Source organism: Clinocottus analis, unplaced genomic scaffold, assembly GCF_023055335.1.
Source record: "Clinocottus analis isolate CAN_PGR_092001 unplaced genomic scaffold, fCliAna1.0.p SCAF_13, whole genome shotgun sequence".
Classification (NCBI taxonomy): Eukaryota; Metazoa; Chordata; class Actinopteri; order Perciformes; family Cottidae; genus Clinocottus; species Clinocottus analis.
This window is the reverse complement of record NW_027175854.1, coordinates 3,743,652-3,767,292: the sequence shown is the minus strand read 5'-3', so window position 1 is coordinate 3,767,292 and position 23,641 is coordinate 3,743,652. Positions and strand designations below refer to the sequence as shown.

At 42.7% G+C, this 23,641-nt stretch overlaps 3 protein-coding genes across 4 annotated transcripts; 1 reads left to right on the top strand and 2 right to left on the bottom strand.

Moving 5' to 3' along the window:
• Positions 1-14: 14 nt before the first annotated feature.
• brf2 (BRF2 RNA polymerase III transcription initiation factor subunit) lies at positions 15-3,875 on the bottom strand. Of its 2 annotated transcripts, XM_068573641.1 has the most exons (5): positions 3,606-3,875; positions 2,310-2,369; positions 1,866-2,187; positions 1,019-1,308; positions 652-939 (listed from the first exon to the last, which is right to left on the bottom strand). In XM_068573641.1, exons 1-5 carry the CDS (start codon positions 3,757-3,759, stop codon positions 776-778), a joined length of 990 nt encoding a protein of 329 aa, XP_068429742.1. In that variant the 5' UTR covers positions 3,760-3,875; the 3' UTR covers positions 652-775. The 2 variants fall into 2 exon arrangements, with proteins under 2 accessions (XP_068429741.1, XP_068429742.1); XM_068573640.1 differs by having other exon boundaries at positions 15-1,308; positions 3,606-3,872.
• A 1,370-nt stretch (positions 3,876-5,245) lies between these two features.
• On the top strand, positions 5,246-9,408 carry LOC137783574 (eosinophil peroxidase-like). The gene is made up of 14 exons (XM_068573637.1): positions 5,246-5,318; positions 5,478-5,565; positions 5,678-5,853; positions 5,946-6,078; positions 6,295-6,424; positions 6,512-6,718; positions 6,816-7,176; positions 7,291-7,451; positions 7,541-7,796; positions 7,882-8,052; positions 8,191-8,428; positions 8,536-8,736; positions 8,830-8,858; positions 8,978-9,408. The coding sequence occupies exons 1-14, from the start codon at positions 5,246-5,248 to the stop codon at positions 9,406-9,408; spliced, it is 2,655 nt and encodes an 884-aa protein (XP_068429738.1).
• Positions 9,409-12,158: 2,750 nt separating this feature from the next.
• Positions 12,159-23,304, bottom strand: rab11fip1b (RAB11 family interacting protein 1 (class I) b). Its single transcript, XM_068573636.1, has 7 exons — positions 22,934-23,304; positions 17,026-17,447; positions 14,849-16,919; positions 13,527-14,387; positions 13,057-13,144; positions 12,693-12,911; positions 12,159-12,412 (listed from the first exon to the last, which is right to left on the bottom strand). Exons 1-6 carry the CDS (start codon positions 23,302-23,304, stop codon positions 12,705-12,707), a joined length of 4,020 nt encoding a protein of 1,339 aa, XP_068429737.1. The 3' UTR covers positions 12,159-12,412; positions 12,693-12,704.
• Positions 23,305-23,641: the final 337 nt, after the last annotated feature.

Below are 23,641 nucleotides of genomic sequence, written 5' to 3'. Positions count from 1 at the left end.
TATTGGAGGCTTATTATCATTAACTTTTTTCCCAGCAGACATCTTGATTTCTTACAGTGACATATCAAAATGTTCTGTGAAAAAAACAAAATATTGTAAAAACAATTGTGCAACTACGTAGAATTGATTAATGTCCCCAACATCATACAATTGAAACCAAAAAAATCCTTTTATATCGAGGACTTTTTTAAGAGATGTGACATGCAAAAGCGAACATTGTATTCAAACACTATTATTTACATTATACATTTCTTTTAAAAGAAAAGCTTTTCGCAGTTAAGTGGAGATCTTAACACTTAATTTTTTTTCACAGATCCAAAAACATAAATTTCTTTCACCATTTTTTGAAAATGAACCATGTTGAAGCAGGAAAACAAAACAAAGATCACTACATACAAAAGGTTGTAGCATGTCTCATCACAAACCAAATCTCAAAGAAATGAAATAGCTGAACAATCCGGTCTTCAGGGATAGCGGGTAATGATTCATCACTCAGAAAGCATCTTCTGTGATTTAGCAAACGCTCGAACTTCCTGAGGAGTGCGGATGTAAGCGTCAATTTCACTGTCGGAGATTTCTTCATCTCCAGTAACATCCGTGACCTCGGGCTGCTCCGCTCTCCTTCTCTTAGGGTGGACCACACACGGGGGCGCAAACAGGACTCTCTTCCCCCAATTTGGTTCTGGGTCTTGGCTCTTCGGAGCGTCTCTGCGCAGCTGAGCCTCGGCGCTTGGGTGAATACCTCCATCTCCCGGTCGCTGAGTCGTTTCAGCGGTCAGTTCACATCGTTCCACAGAGGATGCATTTGGAGTCTGATCCAGAAGCTCGGAGACTTGGAAGGCGGCGGGCTCCTCGGTTTGAAGGTCCTCACAGCTGGCTTGACTCTCTGCCTGCAGGGCGTCCTCGTGGGCTTTGAGAGCCCTCCGTAGCAGCGCATACCTGTTTTTGAGAATATCCTCCACATGAAGAACAACATTGTCTGGCGTCACCGTTTCCCCAACCCAGGGAATCTCCTTACCCAGCTTACACAGCATCTCCTTTATCTCAGTTATCCTCTTCGTAGCAGGCTTTTGCTTGCTCACTTTGGCAATCTGACAGAATTTCTCCAGAGATAATTTCAAGCGGTGCTTGTTGGGTTTCAAGGACTGCCATGACAGATAGATGGCTGCCATCATGATGGGAATGGGTTTACGGCCAGTCACGATCCAGGTGTCTGCTGCCAGCTCCACCAGCTCCACGGCACGTTTGGTCAAGTCCTTATGGCTCTCTGCCAACTCTTCAGGATGATGGAGAGAGCTAATCTGGTACCTGACAAAAAGAGAAAAAAAAAACCCACTTAGAATGACATAACTCAAGAGGTGTGATTCATTTGTATCACACCTCTTCAGAATGAATTTGAGCACTGTTGGCTCTCTTTTCTGTCCAATAGCTCCAATCTTCAGACTGACTGGCATTTGTGACTAATATCTACAGTGCAGAGATAATTCAAGATTTCAATTTCAGAAAGCTCAACCTAAACTTCACAAATAAGAATATTCCTGTCCACTTGTGAACATTTGTTAAACTAAGCTAAATAAGGCTGTCTAAAAGGGATCACAGGTGATTTATAGTAGGCTTGGGACATTTAAACTCTAGTACTTGTTGCAGAATTATGTTAACAACCGGTCAGTTTTCTGTGAAATGAGACTGATTTGAGTAACGGAGGAAAATACATAATGAATGCTGACATTTGGATTGGTCAAAATTAGCTGTTATTTATCTGTTTTCTGTACAATGTATTAAAAAAAAAAAAGATTTGAGGTTGTTAAATGTTTAACAATCACGTGGCTGATGAGGTCATTCAAGTCCGCCTGTCCTTTCCTTACTCGTGACTGTGGGCCTCCATCACATCATTGATGTTGACGATCGGAGCCTCAATGTTGAGAATCTTGAGCATCTCGAGGTAAAGCGTTCCCATCTCCATCGGGTCGACATCCAGCAGGCAGCTGATGGTTGTCATGCTTATTGGCCAATTGAGCAATCTGCAGCTTACGAGCAGACAGCAACCAGCCAGATTCGCTTTCTTCCGGAGGCTTGTTTTTATGAAACTTTCGTGCCGATAAGCCTGGTTGTAATAGACCAGCGTGAGCTTCTCAATCTCACTGTTGACCCTGAGAATCCGACATATGGCTTTCACACGCTGGATCCCTGTCGAGGTGTAACAAAGACATACGAGCGTGTGAAAGAAGCGAGGCCACCTGTGTTCATATATAGAAAAGCTTCGACGTAACAATCCCTCTCATAATCCCCCCTCGGAGACAGGATCTCACCGTTAATCAGGTTCATACATGGCTTTTTGGCTCCAGCTGTGGTTTGGCTGTAGCTGACATCTGTATTAAAAAATAAAGAGAAAAGAAAAGTCAAGACAAAGTATGACGGTAAACACAAAGGGTTCTGCATTATTACTAATCCTCTGGGCCTTTTGTCAAAATGTAAAGCATTTTTGGAATTCAAAGTCAGCTTACATGTAATAATGAAATTCATAACTTCACAATTTTCAATATTCAAACTGCTATAAAAACAGATCCTTACATTTGTAAAGTAAGATTACAACGCAGTCGTGTTCAAGCTGACCTCTGCTATGTCCATGTGTATGGCCTTGAGATTATACTGTACAGTTTTGGAGAAAATTGAATTCATATTCAGCTTCATTGACATGATATATCATAACGAATATCATTATTACATGTAAGCTGACTTTGAAGTCACTTTTCTCCAAAACTGTACAGTAAAATCTCAAGCCCATTCACATGTGCCTGGCATAGGTCAGCATGAACAAGGCTGCATTGTAAGTTTACCTTCCAAATGTAAGAATCTGTTTTTATAGCCGTTTGAATATTGGAAATTGTGACATTAAGAATATCATCATGTCATTGAAGCTGACTTTGAAGTCACTTTTTTCCAAAACTGTAGAGTAAAATCTCAAGGCCATTCACATGGACAGAGCTGGGATCAGTCTGAACAAGCCTGCGTTGTAATTTTACTTGACAAGTTTAAGGTATGCCGTTTGAATATGAATATCATCATTTCTCTTGAGCTGGGCTTCTCTGTGCTGCGTACCGCCCCGTACCGTAACACCTTGAATAGAGGTGCATTCACAATTGCAATTCAGGCTCACTCGGCGGATGTGGACTCACTTGACCGCGGATCAACAGAGCCCAGGGTCACTCCCCTGCACATCCCATCATATCTCTTACTTAAATACACTTGTCACTTTCTCCTTACACTTTTCAAATGCACCTACAGTACACTTGTTTACAGTTATTTTATAGTTGTTTGTCTGTGCACTTTACTTTATATTCTATTGTAAATGTACTATGTGTCTTTTTCTTGCACTGTGTTGACTGTTGTTTATTGTCTGATGTATGCACCCCGCCAAGACACATTCCTCGTATGAGAAACATATCTGGTAATAAACGGTTTCTGAGTCTGAAACCTAATTTCAATAAAAAAAAATTCAACATGGACCATTCTGTTACAACTTTGTTAGAGCTTGAACGTGTTTCTTCCCCCAAAATGTGGCGTGACATACAAACTTTGGGAACCACCGCTGCAACGTTACATACCTGAACCTCCAACGTACACGCTTTCACTGGTCAGCGTGTTTTCGGACACCACAGAGCCGCAGTCCACACACACCATTTGAGTCTGACAGTACAGATCATCCTCGACAACGTTTGAGGAGCCGCAGCCCAAACAGCGTAAAGCTGCACGAGACATCTTTCAAATGAGCTGCACTCGCGCGCGACAACTATATATTAACAATACAAAACAGGGGACAGGGTTATCTTGAACACCTTGCCGCAGTTACACTGGTGGGCTTTATATTAGCATGAATAAACTGTAAACAGTTGAGGAACGTGACCACAGGAAGTGTCCGGGTAGATACAGACGTTCCGAGGCTGAGGTTCCGCTTTGTCCTGACGTTAATATATATATATATATATATATATATATATATATATATATATATATATATATATATATATATATATATATATATATATATATATATATATATATATATATATATATATATATATATATATATATATAAGCCGCCGTTCCAATTCACCGTACTTTCACCCCAATCAATCAGAGATTATATTTCTTTAAATGTGTCTGCTGGTAGTACACTTAATGGAATGCATCATTGAATGAGATCTTTTGGCGAAAATAGTGATCTCAACTCAGAATAAGTATAAAAACAAGCCCAACGACATATCTAATTGATACATGATACAATTAATAGATGAGGATATATAATAGATGAGGATATATGTACTCTATGTATAACTTAATTACCTGCAATTCCAAACAGCAGTCGCACACACACACACACACACACACACACACACACACACACACACACACACACAGACAAAACACACACACGTTGCACATTTTATTCCAGCAGCTTTCTGGACAAGAACCAAAATGTGAAAATCAACCCTAAAATGGACTGCAGAGACGTGAGGATGTGTGTGATGTGATCAAGTATCTCATAATCTTCCGCTGTAGATTTGAAGCCAACATGCATGAGAACTGCTCTCAGTAAAGATTACATTGTTTTGTCAAACGCTATAATTTATTAAATTAAAGATTAGCCCCAAGGCCTGAATGAAACTACAATTTCTGCCTCTCGGTTATATTCCTCCACCAACCAGTCCAAAATGTCAAAATATTTTGGCGGGTCGCAGCGAACTTTGACCACCAAGTTCTAATCAGTTTGTTCCAGAGATATTGTGTTCACAAGAATGAACGGACGGAGGATTGCAAGACCATACAACATCACGCATCAGACCAAGGCTGTCGCGACTGATTTATTGTACAAGACACAGACGAAACCTTGATAGTCTGTACATTATCGACTTATTGTAAACTCACAAACACATACACACACCCACACACACACACTGAAAAAAATCCTGCCAAACATGGGCGTTAAATGACACGCCCATCCACTAGTATAAGAAGAGCTCCATCTACAAATAAGAGTACACAGCTTTGTGCTTATCAAAGGATATTTAACTTAAATTTTGAACTTTCATAATAGATACAATTAAAATTGTATGGACTATTAGATGCATACAATTGAATTATATTTGTTTCACAAGAAAATTTGTAAATATTCTATCATTTTAAGTTCTTTGACCTGTGCCTTAATGGCTGGAGAATATTAGGGAGAATATTTTTTTTTACAAAGATGAATATCTTCCTATATATGTACCTACTGCCTGCAGTGCTTTACCTCAGCTTGCAATGCCAGGTGGATGCTGGTGAGTAATATCTATATCGTCTTTATAATATATATTATATATATGTTTCTATTTTAAAAAATGCTGTAACTGTGTGTGAAAAATGATCATCTCAGAAATGCACTGTCCAAACCATTAGTATTAAGTATGACCAAGAAAACAAACATGTTATGCTTTCAGAATCCCATTTAAGCAGGAAAGTCATTGAAAGGGCTGTGATTGAAGCCAAGGCCACAGTAGACTCGGCCTATGAGCACTCAAGGACAGTGTGAGTCGGCTGCTGAATACATTCTTCCCTACTTTGATCGAAAAATAAAGTTGTATGAAATTGCTATTGAAGACATTCCTACTTAACTTATAAAGCTTTCCACACAATACAGGAGCATTGAGCGCGTGAAGAGGAATGCAGCGAGTCAGTCAGACATTCTGCAGTTGGTGAAGCAGCCTGTTGGGCAAACACGTAATGCTGTGCGTGCTGCTGACTATATGGATAATGCCGTGAAACTCATCAAGAGGTCTTTGGAAAGGCGTCAAAAGCGCTCCATCAATGCCACAGGTGTTTATCCTTTACAGCGTTACAGACATTTCTTGCAAACATTTCTAGATCGGTTGCAGCTGAGTTGCTCATTTCTTGTCTCCGTCAATAAGATCTGATCTCTGAGGACGATCTGCAGGTGATTGCTGATCTGACCGGCTGCTCTCCCAGACGGCGTCCCCTTTCTTGCAGAACACTTAGCAACTTAGACAAGTTTCGGACTGCAAGCGGCATCTGTAACAACAGGTGAGGCAGTGATTTAATAGCCACATATACCTTTTCCTGCAGAGCTATCTTTTATTTCAGGAAAACATTTTATGATGTACCTTAATTGAGGTTTGACTTGGAACTCCTTTTCGATGTATTCCTTTTACTGAGTGAAATGCAATCATCGCAAAGTGTCACGAAAGTAATCTTCAAAAAATATAAATATATTAATGGATTTATTTTTTATTCGTCAAGATTTAACACCCGGTGGGGATCCTCCAACATACCTTTCACCCGCTGGCTCCCTGCTGAGTATCAGGATGCAATCTCTCTGCCCAAAGGCTGGGACCCTGATCGCAAAATTAACAACCAACTTCTTCCCTTGGTAACTTCAGAATATCATATTCACTGACCATGCAAAAAAACAGCTTTTCACTTTTCACCAACATGCTCGTTGTCCACATGTTCTCAGGTCAGAGAAGTATCCAACAATATTTTGCGTAGCACAAACTCTGATGTGAAGAGCGACCCACTCTTTACTCAGATGGTAACAATGTTCGGCCAGTGGATTGATCATGACATGAGCTTCACTCCTCACTCTCCTGTGATTCGCTCGTTTAACAATGGGATTGACTGTGACCAGAGCTGTGCTCGGACAGAGCCCTGCTTCCCCGTTCAGGTCAGTGACACACACACACACACACACACACACACACACACACACACACACACAAACACACACACAGGATGTTGACTGGTTCTTGTCATCTCAACAGATTCCCAAGAAAGACCCTCGCTTTGGCAAAAACTCGAGGAACTGCATCCCCTTCTTCCGCTCAGCAGCAGCTTGTGGTTCTGGCAACACTGGCCACGTGTTTGGTGCAAGCACCGTCCGTCAACAGATGAACGCGCTCACAGCTTTCCTTGATGTAGGCCAGGTATACGGTTCAGATGACACCAAAGCTCGTTTCCTACGAGACCTCACCTCAGACAAGGGCCTGATGAGAGTCAACACCCAGTACACTGACAACGGCCGAGAGCTCCTGCCCTTCTCCACCATGGTTACCAACATGTGTGCCACCCGAGCCCTCATTACTAATGACAAAAAAGCAAAGGAGGTGCCCTGCTTTGTGGCTGGTGAGTGGCTGCAAAAACACAGATGTACAAACATATTTTTAAAGTGTTAAATCCATCACAAGCGTCGCACGGAGCTGACCGCCTTTTTGCTTCTCATTTTATCTGACTTTACAGGTGACGAGCGGACCAATGAACACATTGTTCTGACCTCTTTACACACACTGTTCCTGCGTGAGCACAACCGCCTGGCCCGTGCTCTGGCGGCCCTCAATCCTCACTGGAACGGAGAGAGACTCTATCAAGAAGCACGTAAAATCATGGGAGGACATTTGCAGGTTGGAGACAGGTGCATCTGCATGGATTACAGAAATATTGGAACGTCTTCACATGATTCAATCAACTCTGTGTATTTGATCTCTTTTAGGTTCTCACTTTCAGAGACTTCTTACTTCTCATTGTTGGTCCAGACATAGCCAGTCACCTGTCCACCTACCCTGCTTATGACGGAAACGTGGACCCCTCGATCGCCAATGTGTTTGCCACAGCGGCCTACCGATTCGGTCACCTTACGATTCAGCCTTTCACGTTTCGTCTTAATGAGCAGTACCAGGATCACCCTGATTTCCCCAGCCCCATGCTGCACAAAACCTTCTTTACGCCGTGGCGGGTCGTCTTTGAAGGTAATGCCAAGGTCTTGAACTTGTTAGTCATTCCCTAAACTGAGAATTAATACAATTGACCAACATTTAATTTTGTGTTGCTCAGGTGGTTTGGACCCAATCCTCAGGGGCCTGGTGGGTCGTCACACCAAGCTGAACTCACAGGATAGCATGATGACTGATGAAATAAGGGAAAGGCTGTTTAAATTCACCAATGAGGTGGCACTTGATCTGGCCGCCTTCAACATGCAAAGAGGAAGAGACCATGGACTCCCTGGTAGTTATCTAGTCTTCATACCAATATGTATTCTTTATATCTAAAGTCAATGTTACTTACATATCGAGGATTTTGCAGGCACTTCAGATCACTCTCCTTAAACATGTCAACATAAGTACCCTGTATGTCCTTTTTTAGGCTACAACCAATGGCGCAAGTTCTGTGGGCTGTCACAACCACAAAACCAGGCAGAGTTGGCCATCGTGCTGAGGAACAAAGCTCTGGCCAAGAAACTGCTGGATCTCTACAGAACACCTGACAACATCGATGCGTGGATGGGAGGACTGTCTGAGCCGTTTGTACGTGGAGGAAGAACGGGACCTTTGTTCGCCTGCTTGATTACCACTCAGTTCCAGCGGACCCGTATGGGAGACCGGTATGTTCCACGACTGACATTGCTAAAGATGTGAAGATAATTGTGTTAATCTTCACATTAATGAGAGATTCAGAGACTTTAAATGTTTCCAAACTGTCCAATTTCAGATTTTGGTGGGAGAACACTGGAGTATTTACTGAAGACCAGAGAAACTCCCTGAGACAAACCTCGCTCGCTCGCATTATTTGTGACAACACTGGCATCACCGAAGTACCCGAAAAACCCTTTCTTTATCGGCCTCGAGGGTCCGGTTATACCCAGTGCAAGAAAATCAATGCTTTTGATCTCAGTCCATGGAAGGAGGGAGGTGAGTTGATGTCCTGAAATCTCTTCTGACACAGTTGACCAAATATAACAATTTCCGACATTAGAACGTTTTTAATGTACCAATTTTCACTTGTACAAGTCTCACGCGGACCCTCTGGACCACCACTCAAATCCACAACTTATCCATAAATACTTCAATTGAAAAGTATTACCTGAAAATACTGCAATGGGAAAGTCCTGTCAAAATAATTCTACGTTCCAAATGCACGTCTTTTGTTCCTACAGGACCCGCAGCACCTCCTGTACCTCCTGGACCTCCTCAACCTCTGGGCTCTATGGCGGAAGTGACTTTCTATGTGCTAATTGGCAACTACTTCCCCAAATCCGGCAAGCCCATTTACTTCCATGAGGTCGTCTACAATATACAGAAGAGCTATGACACAGTGACAGGATTTTTTACATGTCCACGAGCAGGTGTGTATGATTTCCAGTTCCACTGCACCGTCCACAAAAACGAGGCCAGTATGAATCTGATGTGTAACAATGATTTGGTTCTGCCCTCATTCAACACGCGGCACAGCGGTTACATCACCGCCAGTGGCAACACGCACATTAAGCTCAACACTGGAGACCATGTCTATCTGATGGCCAGCCAAGAGGGCTACGGCATGACCGTCTGTGTATTCTCAGGCCATTTGGTGTTCACTGAATAGGACACGGATATATATATATATATATATATATATATATATATATATATATATATATATATATATATATATATATATATATATAAATTGCCACGGATTTCTTTGGGAACACACTGTTGTATTTCTAGAGTGTATGTGAGAGTCACTTTAAGTTTGACACTAATAAATGATTGTTATATAAATCATCCACTGCCTCTGAATGATTTTTTGGATGATAGACCAACTTCAGAGGATCACAACATCTGAGCCCGCAGACCCAGATTGATAATATTCATCAACGCTTTTTGACTTTGTCAGGAACCTATATTTATTTAAGATCATAAAAGAGTTAAGAGTCAGCTCCTCTACCAATCATGTGAGCTTCAGGGGATTCTCATTGTGCCTTGTTATCCAGCATACCTGCACAAAAAACAAAACAAACAAAGACGGACATGTCCAGACATGAGAGGTCAATTCATGCACACCTTCAATTCGCACCATGCAATATCATATTTTTTGGTGAAAATGAGGGCGAGGACATAATGGACATAGAGCATATGTGAACAGGTTTCTGAGGAGGAAGTGCTGTGACAAGACTCTGTGATATTGTCTACTCTTCACAGAGATGCAGCTATGTAATCAGGAAGCGGCAAAAAGCCAAATTATCCTTGACTAGAACAAAAACAAAGGAGTGGACAACTTGGACAAGCTGACTGTCAATTACACTTACCAGCGAATGACCAGGAGATGGCCAATGGTTGTGTTTTACGACATCCTTGATGTGTCTGCATGTAATGCATTTGTGTTAGAGACCCACATCCACCATTAGTGGAACTCAACCAAAATAGGGAAGCCTAACAAGGTAACCAATAGATGAGAAACAAATTGGATGATAGATCTTTTTTTGTGTATTTTACAGCTGATTTAAGACATGGGTCAAAACCGACCTGTTACCATTAGAGATGGTGACAGGAAGCTAACACAAGAGGAAGGTTCAGTCATGAACGCATTACCAACCTGTGGTTTCGGATGAACTGAAGTCCTGCTCCGTTCATCTTGAGGACTTAGTTGTTCCTCTACAGGTATCAGTCACATCTCCATAAATCAGTTGAAAGGTGAATCTGTGCTTTAAACACATGCACTTTGAACTTAGTAAAAGTTAAAGCAAAGAATCAAAACAAGTTGATTGCTTGGAACTAAATTAAGAGAATATTGTTCAGAAAAATACATCTATTTGTATCTATGTTAAAAAAATTCACTGGACACCTTGGAGTAAAATCATTAAAACAGGAACATTTATTCTTTGAAGAAGCAGCAGACAGAGACGCAACGTGTTACTAGTTTACTGATTGCATATCCAAGTCTGCTCTCAAAGAACCACCTCACAATACTCATCATGACCCACGAACAGAAACCCTCAAGACGTCTTTGGGGCCTAATCGTGAACCTCCCCCCCTCCCGTCATCCCACAGAGCGGTTTGCAAGAAATGCTCATACGATAACAAAGGAACTGCACGTTCTCTCAGACAGAAACCTACAGAGTCTCACTGCTATCAGGAGACATGCCAAGTATGTGTGTAACATTAAACAGAGACAGTTCAATGAGACGTCTGAATATAACAGTGAAACAGTAACTCATTAAGAGTAAATACGTTTTTCTTCCAACAATCTAAAATCTCTAAATTTAACAACTAACAAGTTTCCCTTAAGCCTCTTAAACTACGCGGTTGCTCTGATTGTCTAATAACACGCAGTTGGGTTTTACATTGGACTTAGTTGAAAGCCTGGAGCATTGGAGTCAGACGCGGGGAGCCCATTGGTCTATGGAAGGATGTTTGTCCTCCTACGCTTCATTACTGTGACGCTATTAGATATTGTTTGCATGAAATATTAAAAATAATTCATAGAAATCCTTCAAAGTCAAATTTCTTCAAAGATAACTGTAGTCCAACAATGTGGAGTCCATTGGTGTGTGATGTTTGTCCTGCTGGACTTTATAACAGTGAAGATATTGACAAATCCTCCCAATAACAAATATTCTGCAGTATAGATTTCTCAATTACTGCGAAGGCGACCCCTGGTGGTTAAACAGAGTATGATTGCGCTACACTGAATAGGAATCAATAATTCTCCCCTAATATTAATTCATAATAACTAATCAAAAACACATTTCATCACAAATAAAAGTACAGCCTATTGATGTACGAGAGGATTTTGGTAACGTTACATTCATAACAGTGAAGTTAGTGAATCTTTTTGCAGGATGTATTTTCGGCATTGCACTTTGCAGACGGTCCCTGCAAACACTCACAGCCTGCTGCGCATTCAGACCAATGTTATTCTTCCAGGTCACAGACTGCCCTGTTTTGATAAAAATGAAGGTTGAAGCTTGTTGTCAGCATCTTCGATTACAGAGAGGTGTTTTAACACAGTTTCACTGATCCTGGAAGTTCAAATCTGTGAATATCTTTTCAATTTTACTGAAGTCATTCCTCACTTATAATAATAATAGTCTTAACATTTGCTTAACCGTAGCCTACACTATACGAAGACTAACGTTAGACAGGATGGTAATCGCAACAGCCTTTTCCTTTTCGAAGATATGGTAATCCTAAAGTATTCGGTAAACTCTCACTTGTAAAGGATATTAGAAACTGTTCGAATGTCAAACGAGGACAGTTTATTTGGAGGAAATGTTCGAGGGAAAAATACACAATAGGGAATCCCCAAAGAGCACACAAAGAAAAACTACAGCGAGCAGGATTAGCCAAATGTTTGTTTTACAGAAAAAAATAACTTTATTTAATTTTGCACATTTTAATAGCATAACAGTGTGATAATACAGTGAACATCATGTTAATAGTGTAAGAAGAGTAAAGTGCCTTTTGGAGTTAGTAGAATCATGTAAACCTTAACATTCAATACAAGAGCAAGACATGCTATCAACAAAACTAGTGCATAGTTTGGAGAGTAAAAGAAGGCTGTTCTTCACATTGAAGATATCTCCATCTCACAGGAAGCCAACAGTCTATAGAAAAACAATTACAAATGTTGAGTGTCGAGAAATATTGCTAAATAATTAGAAGAATTTAGATAACCTTTGACTCATTGACATCTTTAATTGCAAATTGATATAATTTGCAAGATGTCTTTTTCAAAATGTATTTAAAATCATTATTCATTTACAAATATTGTGAAACCTTGTAAATCTGCACTTTTACTCCAGTATATAATTCACAAGTTTCTGGTGCGGTACTGTCAGATTACTGTGTCTGAACCGATGAGCAACAGAGGAGATAAGGTGTCACCTGTGAATCCACCTAGGTAGCTTTTTTCATAGAGTTCAGGGACATGAGAATACTTGGTTTCTCTTCTATGATCCGCACAATCAAGTCATCAATGTACTTCTCCAGTTCGGATATTTTGTTCTCTCTCTCTGACAGCTGCTTTTCTTGTTTGAGCACCAGAGTGATGAGTTCCCCCTGAGTCAGCTGCGAGTAGGGCCCTTTCAGCCCAGTGTCGTTTACCTGTGAGAGTACATAAAACATGGGGAGAATGAATATGAATTAGAAAACAAAACACCAATGAGCCATTCAACTGATGAGGATGTTTGATGATCGAGCACTCAACACAAAGTTTAGTTTAACAAAAGAAAAAGAGAAAGGGAGATACCTTCGTTTTCACCTGAACATCTTTGACCCCTTGAACGACTGAAACAGACTGCTGTTCCAAAGGATTGAGAGGTTTTACAGGTTGAAGCCTGCAATGACAAAAGAAAGAAAAAGAAAGAACAATCAAGCATTAACTGGATGGGAGCTAACAGAAATAAAACATCAAGTATAAAAGCTGCATACTTGTTCTATACAATCAAAGAGCCATTTACTATTTGAGAAGCTATTTCCATGATCTCAGCAAGTTTACTTATCCATCAGATAAAAGATCATCAATAATAGAAACAACGATGGATAATGGATGAGTGTGAATGAAGAATGAGTCAGAGAAGACTCTACAATAGGAATGTGCGGCGTTACGAATCCTCTTTCAATGAGTCATGCTTTTGCAGCTCGTGGTGAGTGAGCTATAATATACCAGGAGGTAGATCAGTTATAGAAATATTCTGCTGAGGGTCTGAACTGTCTCACCTGCGTGGAGCCACCTGCGGCCCCACCTTCATCCCACCTGCATCCTCGCCGGCTCTCTGCGCTGGCTGGGACTCTTGTAGCGAAGCCTCCTGGACACGCACAGGCCTCACGGCCTCCGACGCGCGGTCACACGCGTGTGCTACACTGTTAACAGTCACACCTGCACCAGCCGCGACATGCCCTCTGTCAGTGTTTTGGTGGATTGAAGCGCTCGGCGTGGCGGCCATCTTCGCAGGAAGTGGGGGAGCGGGGGCTTTTGAGGATTTGGTTTTTGCTTGAGATGCAGCGTCTTTATCAGCAGCCTGTGACGCGACTGGAGGCCACTTTACTGCACCAGTATTACCAGAGGTGGTTGAATCCTCTTGGGCTGCATCTTCAACGTCATCAAATGGATTCAAACTATAAACGTTAGAGACTTGTTTCGCCTCCGAGCCACATCCACGGGAAAGGTCATCAGAAGACAGGGGTGTTTTGTGTTCAGAGGAAGGCTCTTCCTCCACAGAGCGAGGTCTAGTTGGAGCAGTACGTTTACCGCGTCTCGCTACATTTGAGGTTTCTTTTGCGGCACAGCTTTGCGTCAAGCTCTGGGTGTTCTTCTTCTCCGCGGAAGACCTATTTGCGATCGTTTGTTCCGAGCGCCGAGGGAGAACGCTGACGGTTTTGATGTCTTTGTCTTTGCTCTTCTTGTTAATTTGGGCCAGCTGTTGTGTCGCTCCGTCCGGCTCCCTCTGGCCGCGTCTCTCAGCTGGATTCCTTCCTGGAGGCTGAGGAGCCGGTCGCCTCTCCCGTTGGGTGTTGATAGTGTCCTTTTCATCAGAGGAAATGGGCTCGCTTCCTACCGACGAGGCCGCAGATTGAACTCTGGAAATGAGACACGGACTTCATGAGATTAAAGCGTATGCCTGCGAAGAATGACAAAAGATAACTTTTCTCGAATGTTAAAATTGAGAAAAGATATGAAAATCTCGTCATAAAAAAAAAGAAAACTAACAATGTCGTTGAGAAATTAGAGAACAAGGAGCACACATGAAGACAATGTGATGCAATAAAGAATTACATCTTCTAAAATACCATCCTGAGATCACCCATACTTTTACATGTCACCTGCTTTAATGAGCTGAGACTGTGCTACACACAAACAATGCTAGTGTCTAAGTTTAGAAAGAGAAGTGCTGAGTGGAACTGTTGCTGTGACTGACTAGAAATCGATGTAACGCGAGTCATTACCGTGTGCAGAAAAGGTTTTCTGAATGCAATGATCTTAGTTTTTCAGATTTTAATTCCGTTTCACACGGCTGGACTGGATTGACGTATATTCTCACCTTTGCTGGACAGTTGGCACCTTGGCTGTGCTGCTGCCGGCTCCGGCAGGTGAGTCAGGAATCTCCTCAAAAGGATTGTTGGAAACGTTTTCATCAAATGGATTAGTCGAGGTGACTTCTGCGGGGCGGTCCACGGACACTTTCTGGACACTTTTCTTCCCTGCAGCTTTGTGCTTACTTTTGTTGTCCTTCTGCTCTACTGCTTCCCTTGTTAACTTCTCCTTTTCCTTCTTTCTGGCCTCCTCTTCTTTCCTCTCCCTTTTAGCTTTCTCCTCTTCCTCTCTTTTAATGCTCTCCTCTTCCTCAATCCTTTTCCTCTCTTGTTGTTGTAGTCTCATTTTCTCCACAACCAATCTCTCATTTTCTTCCCTATGGTTCTCCTCTTCCTCTCGTCTCCTCATCTCCTCTTCCTCCATCTGCTTTCTTTCCTTCTCAATTCTCCTTTCTTGTTCTTCTCGTATCCTCTTTTCCTCTGCCAACTGTGCGCGCTCTTTTTCTTGCCTCCTAACCCTCTCTTCTTCCTTCCTACTTTCTTCCTCCAACCTTATTCTTTCTTCCTCCTCACATCTAATCTTCTCTTCTGCCTTAATCCTTTTCCTGTCTTCCTCCTCTAGTTTCCTCTTTTCCTCCACCAATCTCTCACGTTCTTCCTTTTCCCTTCTGGCTTTCTGCTCTTCTGCCTTCATCCTTTCTTCCTCCTCTAGTTTCATCCTTTCTTCTACCAACCTCTGATGTTCTTCCTTTTCCCTCCTAGCCTTCTGCTCCTCTTCTTTCTTAATTCCTTCCTGACACTCTCTTTGTCTCCTTTCTTCTTCCTCAAGTCTTCTCTTTTCCTTGCGTTTCTCTTCTTGTCTTTTCATCATCTCCTCTTCCTCTCGTCTCTTCCTCTCTTCCTCAGCCATCTCCTCCTCCTTCCTGATCCTCTCCTCTTCACTTAATTGAGCTTCTTCAATCCTTCGTTCCTCTTCCTCCAGTCTCTTTTGCTCTGCTAATTTACGCTCCTCTTCTTGCTCCCTTACTCTCGCTTCTTCCTCTTGTCTCCTCTCTTCCTGAGCCCTTTCCTCCTCCATCCGAATCCTTTCCTCTTCCTCCTTTCGGCTTCTTTCTTGTTCCTCAAACCTCCTCTTTTCCTCACGCTCCTCTTCTTGCCTTCTCACCATTTCCTCTTCTTTTACTCGTTCTTCTTCCTCCAGTCTCTTTTGCTCTGCTAATTCACGCTCCTCTTCTTGTTCTCTTGCTCTCTCCTCTTGTCTCCTCGCTTCCTGAGCACTTTCCTCCTCCATCCTGATCCTTTCCTCTTCCTCCTTTCGGATCCTTTCTTGTTCCTCAAACCTCCTCTTTTCCTCACGCTCCTCTTCTTGCCTTCTCACTACTTCCTCTTCCTTTCGTCTCTCTTCAAGAATCCTCTCCTCTTCCTCCTTTCTGGCTCTCTCTTCTTCAATCAGCCTCTCTTGTTCCTGCAGTCTCATTTTTTGCTCTGCCAATCTGTCACACTCTTCTTGTTCTCTCTTTACTCTCTCCTCCTCTTCTTGTCGTTGTCTCCTCTCTTCCTCCACCCTCCTAATCCTTTCTTCTTCCTCCCTTTTAACATTCTCTTCTTCAGTCCTCCTTTCTTCTTCCTCTTGTCTCCTCGTCTCATCAGCCAACCTCTCAAGCTCTTCTCTTCTCCTAACTCTCTCCTCCTCTTCTTCTTTTCTCCTCATCTCCTCCATCTGAAGCTTTTCCTCTTCCTCCCTTCTGAGCTGATCCGCATCCTCTTTTATGTTCTCCAATTCCTCTTCCTCTTCTTCTGTCCATGGCGAATATTGCCTCACGCCCCTCAGTGAATCAACAGATGGAGGGGAGCTTTCAGGGACATCCTCCATGGATCCGTGGCCTGAACTGGCCAGACTGAAGTTGGAGCCGATGCGAGAGGCTCGGGGCGGCGGCTCCTCGCAGTAAACATGGCTGCCGTTGATGCACACGTTACTCGGTTCCGCTGCAGCGCCGTGTTTTTGTTGACCAGAGGGGGCGTCTTTGCCGTCTGAGCTGTTTGAGCGTTTATGTATCAGGAACTTGAACTTCTTTTTACCTGGAGGGACATGGGAAAGTTAAGATGCATGTATGTAATGACAGAGTGCAAGAGAAAATAAACGACTAAATTGGAGTGGAGCAAATTAAAAACTTTTGATCCCAACCTTCAGAGGAATCCACATTTAGACCAGACGACTGGCTGCCGCTCAGCGAGAGGTTCTTTGCCGTCAGAACGGTCATGGACTGAGACATGTTCTTCTGCAGGTTCGACTTGTGGGAAAACAAAGACTTCATCTTGAGTTTCTTCTTTTTCTCGCCCTTGCCCGCCGCTACCTCACCGTTCCCCTCCTCGTCGCTGTCTGTCAGAACTTGGGGGAAGGCTGGCACCAGGTCAGACGCGGAGTCCGACTCCTTTTTCTTGCCGCGAACTTTGTCCTTGAACTTGCCGATGCGAGATCTGGATTTGCCAGAAGCGGAGAGATCAAACATGCTGGCAGTCATGTTGTGTCTCATGAACTGGATGTCCAAAAGCACCTCTCCTCTGTCCTTGTCTGCCTTGCCAGTCTTGTCCAACAACTTAAACCATCTGTTGAAGAGAAGCATCTTATGAGAATAGCTTTTTTTGAAAGCACGTTAAGAGATATCATTCCAAAATGGATGACAAATTATTTCAAAAGTAAAGAACACATGATATTTATATTTCTGGATGTCATTAACTTCTATTTTCCATGTTGACTCTTGAAAGGTTAAAAACATTCTCAGACCTGCAATAACAGTTGATCCCAGTGGAAATAAAACTTTTAAAAATCCAGCATATAAAGAGAAACGCACTGAACGGCTGCAATGAATCATAGACACTAAAAGAGATTCATGACCAGTATGTTGAGGTTTGGACCTCGTCAACGTCTTTATGGAAACTATTATCCATCCAGTCGCAAATAGAGCACGACTCAGCAGCCACTTGAATGTTTTTGGAAAGTCGGAGGATCTAAAGCACAACCAGCAAACTGACCACGAAGGAAAACTTTTTCTTTTTTTTTAAATCACAATAATAATTACACGGTTCTGCCTGTGACAGACGCTCACGTCGGGAAGTTATGAATGCTTGTACTGTTTATGCTTTTTTTTTTTTAACCAATATTTTGGGACATTTTCATCCTGGGTCTCAGATCTTTAGGACTAGACTTGGCATAGAGTGATACCCAGCAGGCTTTCTGATGACTCGCTATGCTTTGGAGACACACGTGATGTTCAACCTTGTGCATGAAGTGCTTGTTCTAAAAACATCCAACCCGGCAGCGGTCGGCCCCCTTCAAGGAGTTTTTAGCTGACAAGATGAGTCTCTGCAAAACTTACACTGGTAATGTTCACAGGAAGCCAATCTGCTATTGTTAAACCATGTAGAAAAACCTAAACAAAGTCAACAAAGCATCCACTGAGACCAGGTTGCGTCAACTTTGCAAAGCTTCTGAACCTGCGTCACGGCCCAACACGGACAGGAGGGTCTCAGAATAAGCAGAATACTTCAACAGAACAACGAAAAGAAGCAGTCAGCATATAAAGTGCCGATCTGGCAGAAATCTGAGGTCAGCTCACCACTAAACAAACAACTCCCAACTGAAATCTGGATTCCTGGGGAAATGAGGAAATGAGGAAGGGCCCGTGGGGGCATTTCTGTGTCTGTTCTTGCAATGTGAAAAAAAAAGAAAAGTTGCCTTCAAAATGAACAGATTGTTATGAAATGTAGCTTTAAAAACAGACGGAGCATTAAGTAAAGTCGTCTTCTAAATATATAACATATTGTGTTCATGTGCCATAAACAGTATTTTCTAACCCTCATTTTTACATAACTCTTCTCTCAGAGATGCAACGAGTATAAAATATAGATGCGATACATTCTTCTTGGTGGTACAGAAGACAATACGATGTGGAGATTCTCCTCCCTCAGCACTGCTTCACATGTGTTGCAATAACAAATTATAGAGGGAAATGTCTTTTTCAGGAAACTGACGAAGAGGTGAGAAAGCAGTCACAGCAGTCTCCCCTGCTGCTTATGAGTAATGTGATGAGATCTGCAAGTTTCAGGCCTTGCCAATATAAATATGCCACCGAGGGACATCTTCACAATTTGCCTGATGAATGGCCTTCAACAAAGCACTGCTAGATCGATATTGCGTGCATGCATCATGCAAATGTCGAGTGTTGTGCAGCTGTTATGTTCTCACCCTCATGCACAGTGACATGTGCGGTACAAAGTTATGGAAAAAAATAAAAAGATTGAATCCAATCCCTCAGCTTCATTGGCAAAGTAAGATTCTAGTCAATACAATTCCTCTCCCAAATCAACATGGCCTGACAATATAATAATATAATAGAAAAGGACCGCTGATGTTCCAAAGCATAGTATAGTATGCAGGGACTGGAGGCAAAGTAAATTGTATATAAAGAGCAAATAGGGATAGATAAATGATCGCCTTAAAGCTGCATTAGCTAATTCAGGGCAGCAGAAACAGGTTGTGAACTCACCACAAGCCTCTTTACACATTCAGCACACACAGACCAACATGTTTCTGACCCTCTGGTAGAGGGAAGTCCAATATTCACTCATGCTTTGGTTGCCACCAACACCTGATGGAAATACCTAGTCAGCTGCTAAATGCTTCCCTGGCTTCCCCAGCTGGTCGCTAACTTCTCTTCTTCTGACGTCTGTTTGCCACGGGGGGAGAGAATGTAGCATGCAGATGTTTTGAGAGCTTTAAAAACAGAAAACTGCTTCCTGCTTTGGCTGAAAACAACAGTACTAGGAGCAGTGAGTGGACCAAACCAGTGGAAGTAGGGAGTTCGGTAATAATTCGCATTATTACAAATAGTCAGTTATTAAAAATAAAACTACAGATTTTTAGCTTCTTTTAAAATAACTTACTGCTTTACTGTACACTCTAGCATAGTATGATAGAGTTAGTAATTGAGTTATTTGTAACCAAGTCGTTTTTAGAATGTAGCATCAGTATAATATTAGTGTTTAGTACTTATTAAGAATGTACTTCAGCAGCCTACGCATACTAAACTATATTATAAATGTCATATAGTATACTAAAAATGTACTACATGAATCACAACCCTGACCTTTGAACAACTACTTCACTGATGCCAACAGATGTGACATTTACACCAATGAATCCTTATGAAGTAAAAAAAAAAAAAAAAAAAAGAGAAGGAAGCTATAGTTCAGTTTACACAGAGGGGAAGTTGCAAAAGTGTTGGGGCGTTAGCTGGTCGGTAGTAAGCAGTGTGCAGGATGAAGAATGAAAAGTGGCTTTCACTTAACAGGGACTGTATGATAACGATGAAAAAGATGCCCTTCAATCCGGTAATCTCACACCCGTGTGAAGAGTTGACAGAGTGTTCTTCTGGACAGGACAGAAGGATAACGCATGACTCAACATTTTGTAAATACATTCTACTTTCTGCACACACACTTCCTTCCTTCTGAAGCCTGAGCTCCAGATAAGACTGTCTGACTCGAGCACATCTTATCACAGAGCACAGCGGTTGCGAGTGCCAAAAGAGCCGTCCGAGTGAGTAAAACAACTCAACAGTGACAATGTCCAAAGGACCAGAACAGTCCAGGACTCATTGTATCAGCACACTCCCACGAGAAGCCAAAATTAAAGCCTGTGCAAAGCAACCGGAGCGACACGTTAAAGAAATTCCCTTTCCAACAAAAATCAATCACAATGTCAAAGAAAGATAAACTTGCAGTGAAGCCGGTTCAAATGGCAAAAAGCTGTAACTGAGACTTGTCTTAGAGCAGGTTTCTTAAGATCGCCACACTATAATAATAATAATAATAATAATAATAATAGTGTGAGGCTTTTACATCTGAAGTCCCATTGTTCTATATCCAGGTGTCACAGTGCAGATCCTCTCAGGCCTGACGGCAGATTTTGAGAAGAGGCACTACAATAAATGTCATTCACGTTGTCTGTTGTCTCACTGACGTGGGCTTTATGATGCTTTTGCAGTTGGAAAATAGACATTTCATGAAAAAAAAAAGCACAGACACTAAATAAATTCCCATGTTCTGTCTCAAGGTTTCTGAATACTGTCAAGTGACGACTTTGCTCACAGCAGTGACTTCTTTCGCAAACAACACGCGTCCAAAGAGCAGAAGTTGGTGGACTCTACTCCTGTTGCAGTCGAGTGGCTGCTCATATAACACGCGTGTCCGTCGTAGGTCAGCACAGACACAGCGGTTTCGCTCGGAAAAACTGACCTTGCAAGACCGTCTGTTGGCATCATTGTTTGCCTTTCATAGATTAAAAAACAGCCAGGAATGTGAGGCTGAAGCTGGATTCAGCCCTCAGAATCGAGGTGCATTCTCCGAGCTCACGTGGGAAAGATCAACAGAAATCAAAGTTAAGCATTTACTCGGCTGACACACACACACACACACACACACACACACACACTATGAATCTTTTTACTGAAGCAGGTTGACAGATTGCTTTGTTTCATAAAAGGTTTGCTTGAACATGATCAGACAGCACATCTATATTGTTTGATGAAAAACAAAACATGAGCAGTGAACATCCAATCTGGCCTCGCTATAGACTACACAACTCATGAGATGACCCAAAACATCAAACAAAGCAGACAAACTGTACGTGTGTGTGTGTGTGTGTGTTTAGGCTTTTGTATAACACCAGTCACATGACGGGGTACTCACATTCTCAGAAACAGCTTAACACAAAGCATGTTTTATTCTCACTGAACTGACATGGCTGTAAAATCTTGTTTTTAACACATTTTAACCAGAATATATTGAATTAAAATGTGACACCTCTTCTTTAAAAGAAACAGACAGAAGAGCATAGTATCTTCTTAAAAAGGAGCAGGTTGCCATTACAGGTTGCAGTTACTGAGACCATATAGTACCAGCAAGGGCCGTAGAACCGGTTTGCTGCAGTCAATTACTTCACCTACTTTGCCGGGTGTGAATGCGGCATAACAAGAATCTGAACGCTTCTTTTTCCTGACAGAAATGTGCTTTATTAAAAGGCGCAGTGAGGCGAGGTCCGGGTCTTCTTTGGGGTATGCTGTATGTTGTTGACAAGCTCGCTCATTGAAAGAGTGAATGCTTTGACTCGAGTCTTTTGCCTGAGTAGGTAATGCTGATTGGCTTCCTTGAAGGCTGCTGCCAGGGGAACAAATCCCTTAAACTGCACCGGAGCGAGTGAGCAACATTCAGAAGTCAAACCCACCAAAGAGAGAGGGTGTGTTTTTGTGTAGTGATGCATGGCTGTGTGCGTGTGCTCAAATACCTCACCTTAGTGGCAAAAAAGGTGCAAATATCCTGGGAACTCACTTCCAAAGTGTCTTTTCAAATGCACAGATTAAGGGAAAGATATTCATTTGGCAACATTAATCAACCGTGATGCAGATAAAAATAAAAGCCAAGTGTTTCGTTTCATGCCTCTCCACGTTTCCCTCATTTACCTTTGAGAGCAAGAGTAACATTTCACGTAAACTTGCATAGTGCATAAACTAGTTTTTAAGTGTAGAGGACTGGCAAAAACCGACAGGACATAACAGTGTGTTTGATGCCCAGATTCCTTAAACATGCAGTGATCATGTGGGTTATCTTAGATAAGCAACACCTTTTCTGTCCTCAGGTGCAACTACAGAGGCATTTAATTCCTTAAAGAAACTTCAATAGGAGTATTTCCTTTGCACCAGTGGGCTACCCCACCAGGAGAAAAGCTCAAAGATGCCTCCTTTAAATTTGAGTTAGTGCCATTTATTTGGCAGAGGCTTAAACAGTATGCATTGATTAGCTCATTTCCAGAAAACGTTTCAGCAACTTGGTGATATGTCTTCTATGACCAAAAACTGAACATATTTTAGTTTGGGCTGTTGGTCGTAGGATTACAGACAGTCTGGGACTTTGTGATGAACAGTTTGGCTACTTGCTGACACTTCAGAAAGTCATTTATATGACAGTTGGTTGCCCTTTCAAACCATCCATCATTTCTTTGTATGACCTTCAAACTTCCTGTCGTGTGGACTTACTCCGTTTTCTCGCGGGTTTTGTCTTCCCCGAGCTGCAGCAGGTTGACCACAGCCTGTCCGAGCAGCTTGTCTGGCCCCACCAGGGCCCGGTGCAGGACGTGGACGTGCAGCGTGCCGCGCTCCTTGCCGCCGCCTCCTCCTCCTCCTCCTCCTCCTCCTCCGCCCAGCGGCGGCAGGTCGAAGGTGGCCTCCTCCCGCCACGCCGGTGCCACGCTCTTCTCCACCACCGAGGTCTGAAACTTCTCCTTGCCAACTTGCATGACCGCGTACGCATCGTTGGTGCCGCTTTTCCCCTTGATCCGGAGGCCCCTGGCTTGTTGCACCGTTACCTGCACGCTGGTGGGACACCACTGCTGCTCCGCCAGAAGCATCGCGACACCACTTGTTGCGGGATTAGTCAGCAAACAGCGCGCAGAAATTTAATTCCGGGACGGAACGAGGCCACGTCGACCGGGTCAGGGCGAGACTGTGTGGGCAGGAGCGAGGAAAAGTGTTCCCATGAGCTCCGGTGAATTTGAGGAAACAGCTGATTGGGCGTGGTTACACCGAGAGGGGTCCTTGGTTCAAGAGACACGCCCTCCAGATTAACAGATCACATGGAAGGATTTTGACCCACTGCTTGGGCCATTCACACCACAGCCACCATTTACTGGAGCCAGCAGGCCCCACCTGCTCCGTGTTGACACCTGTCAGAGTGCGTCAGCATCA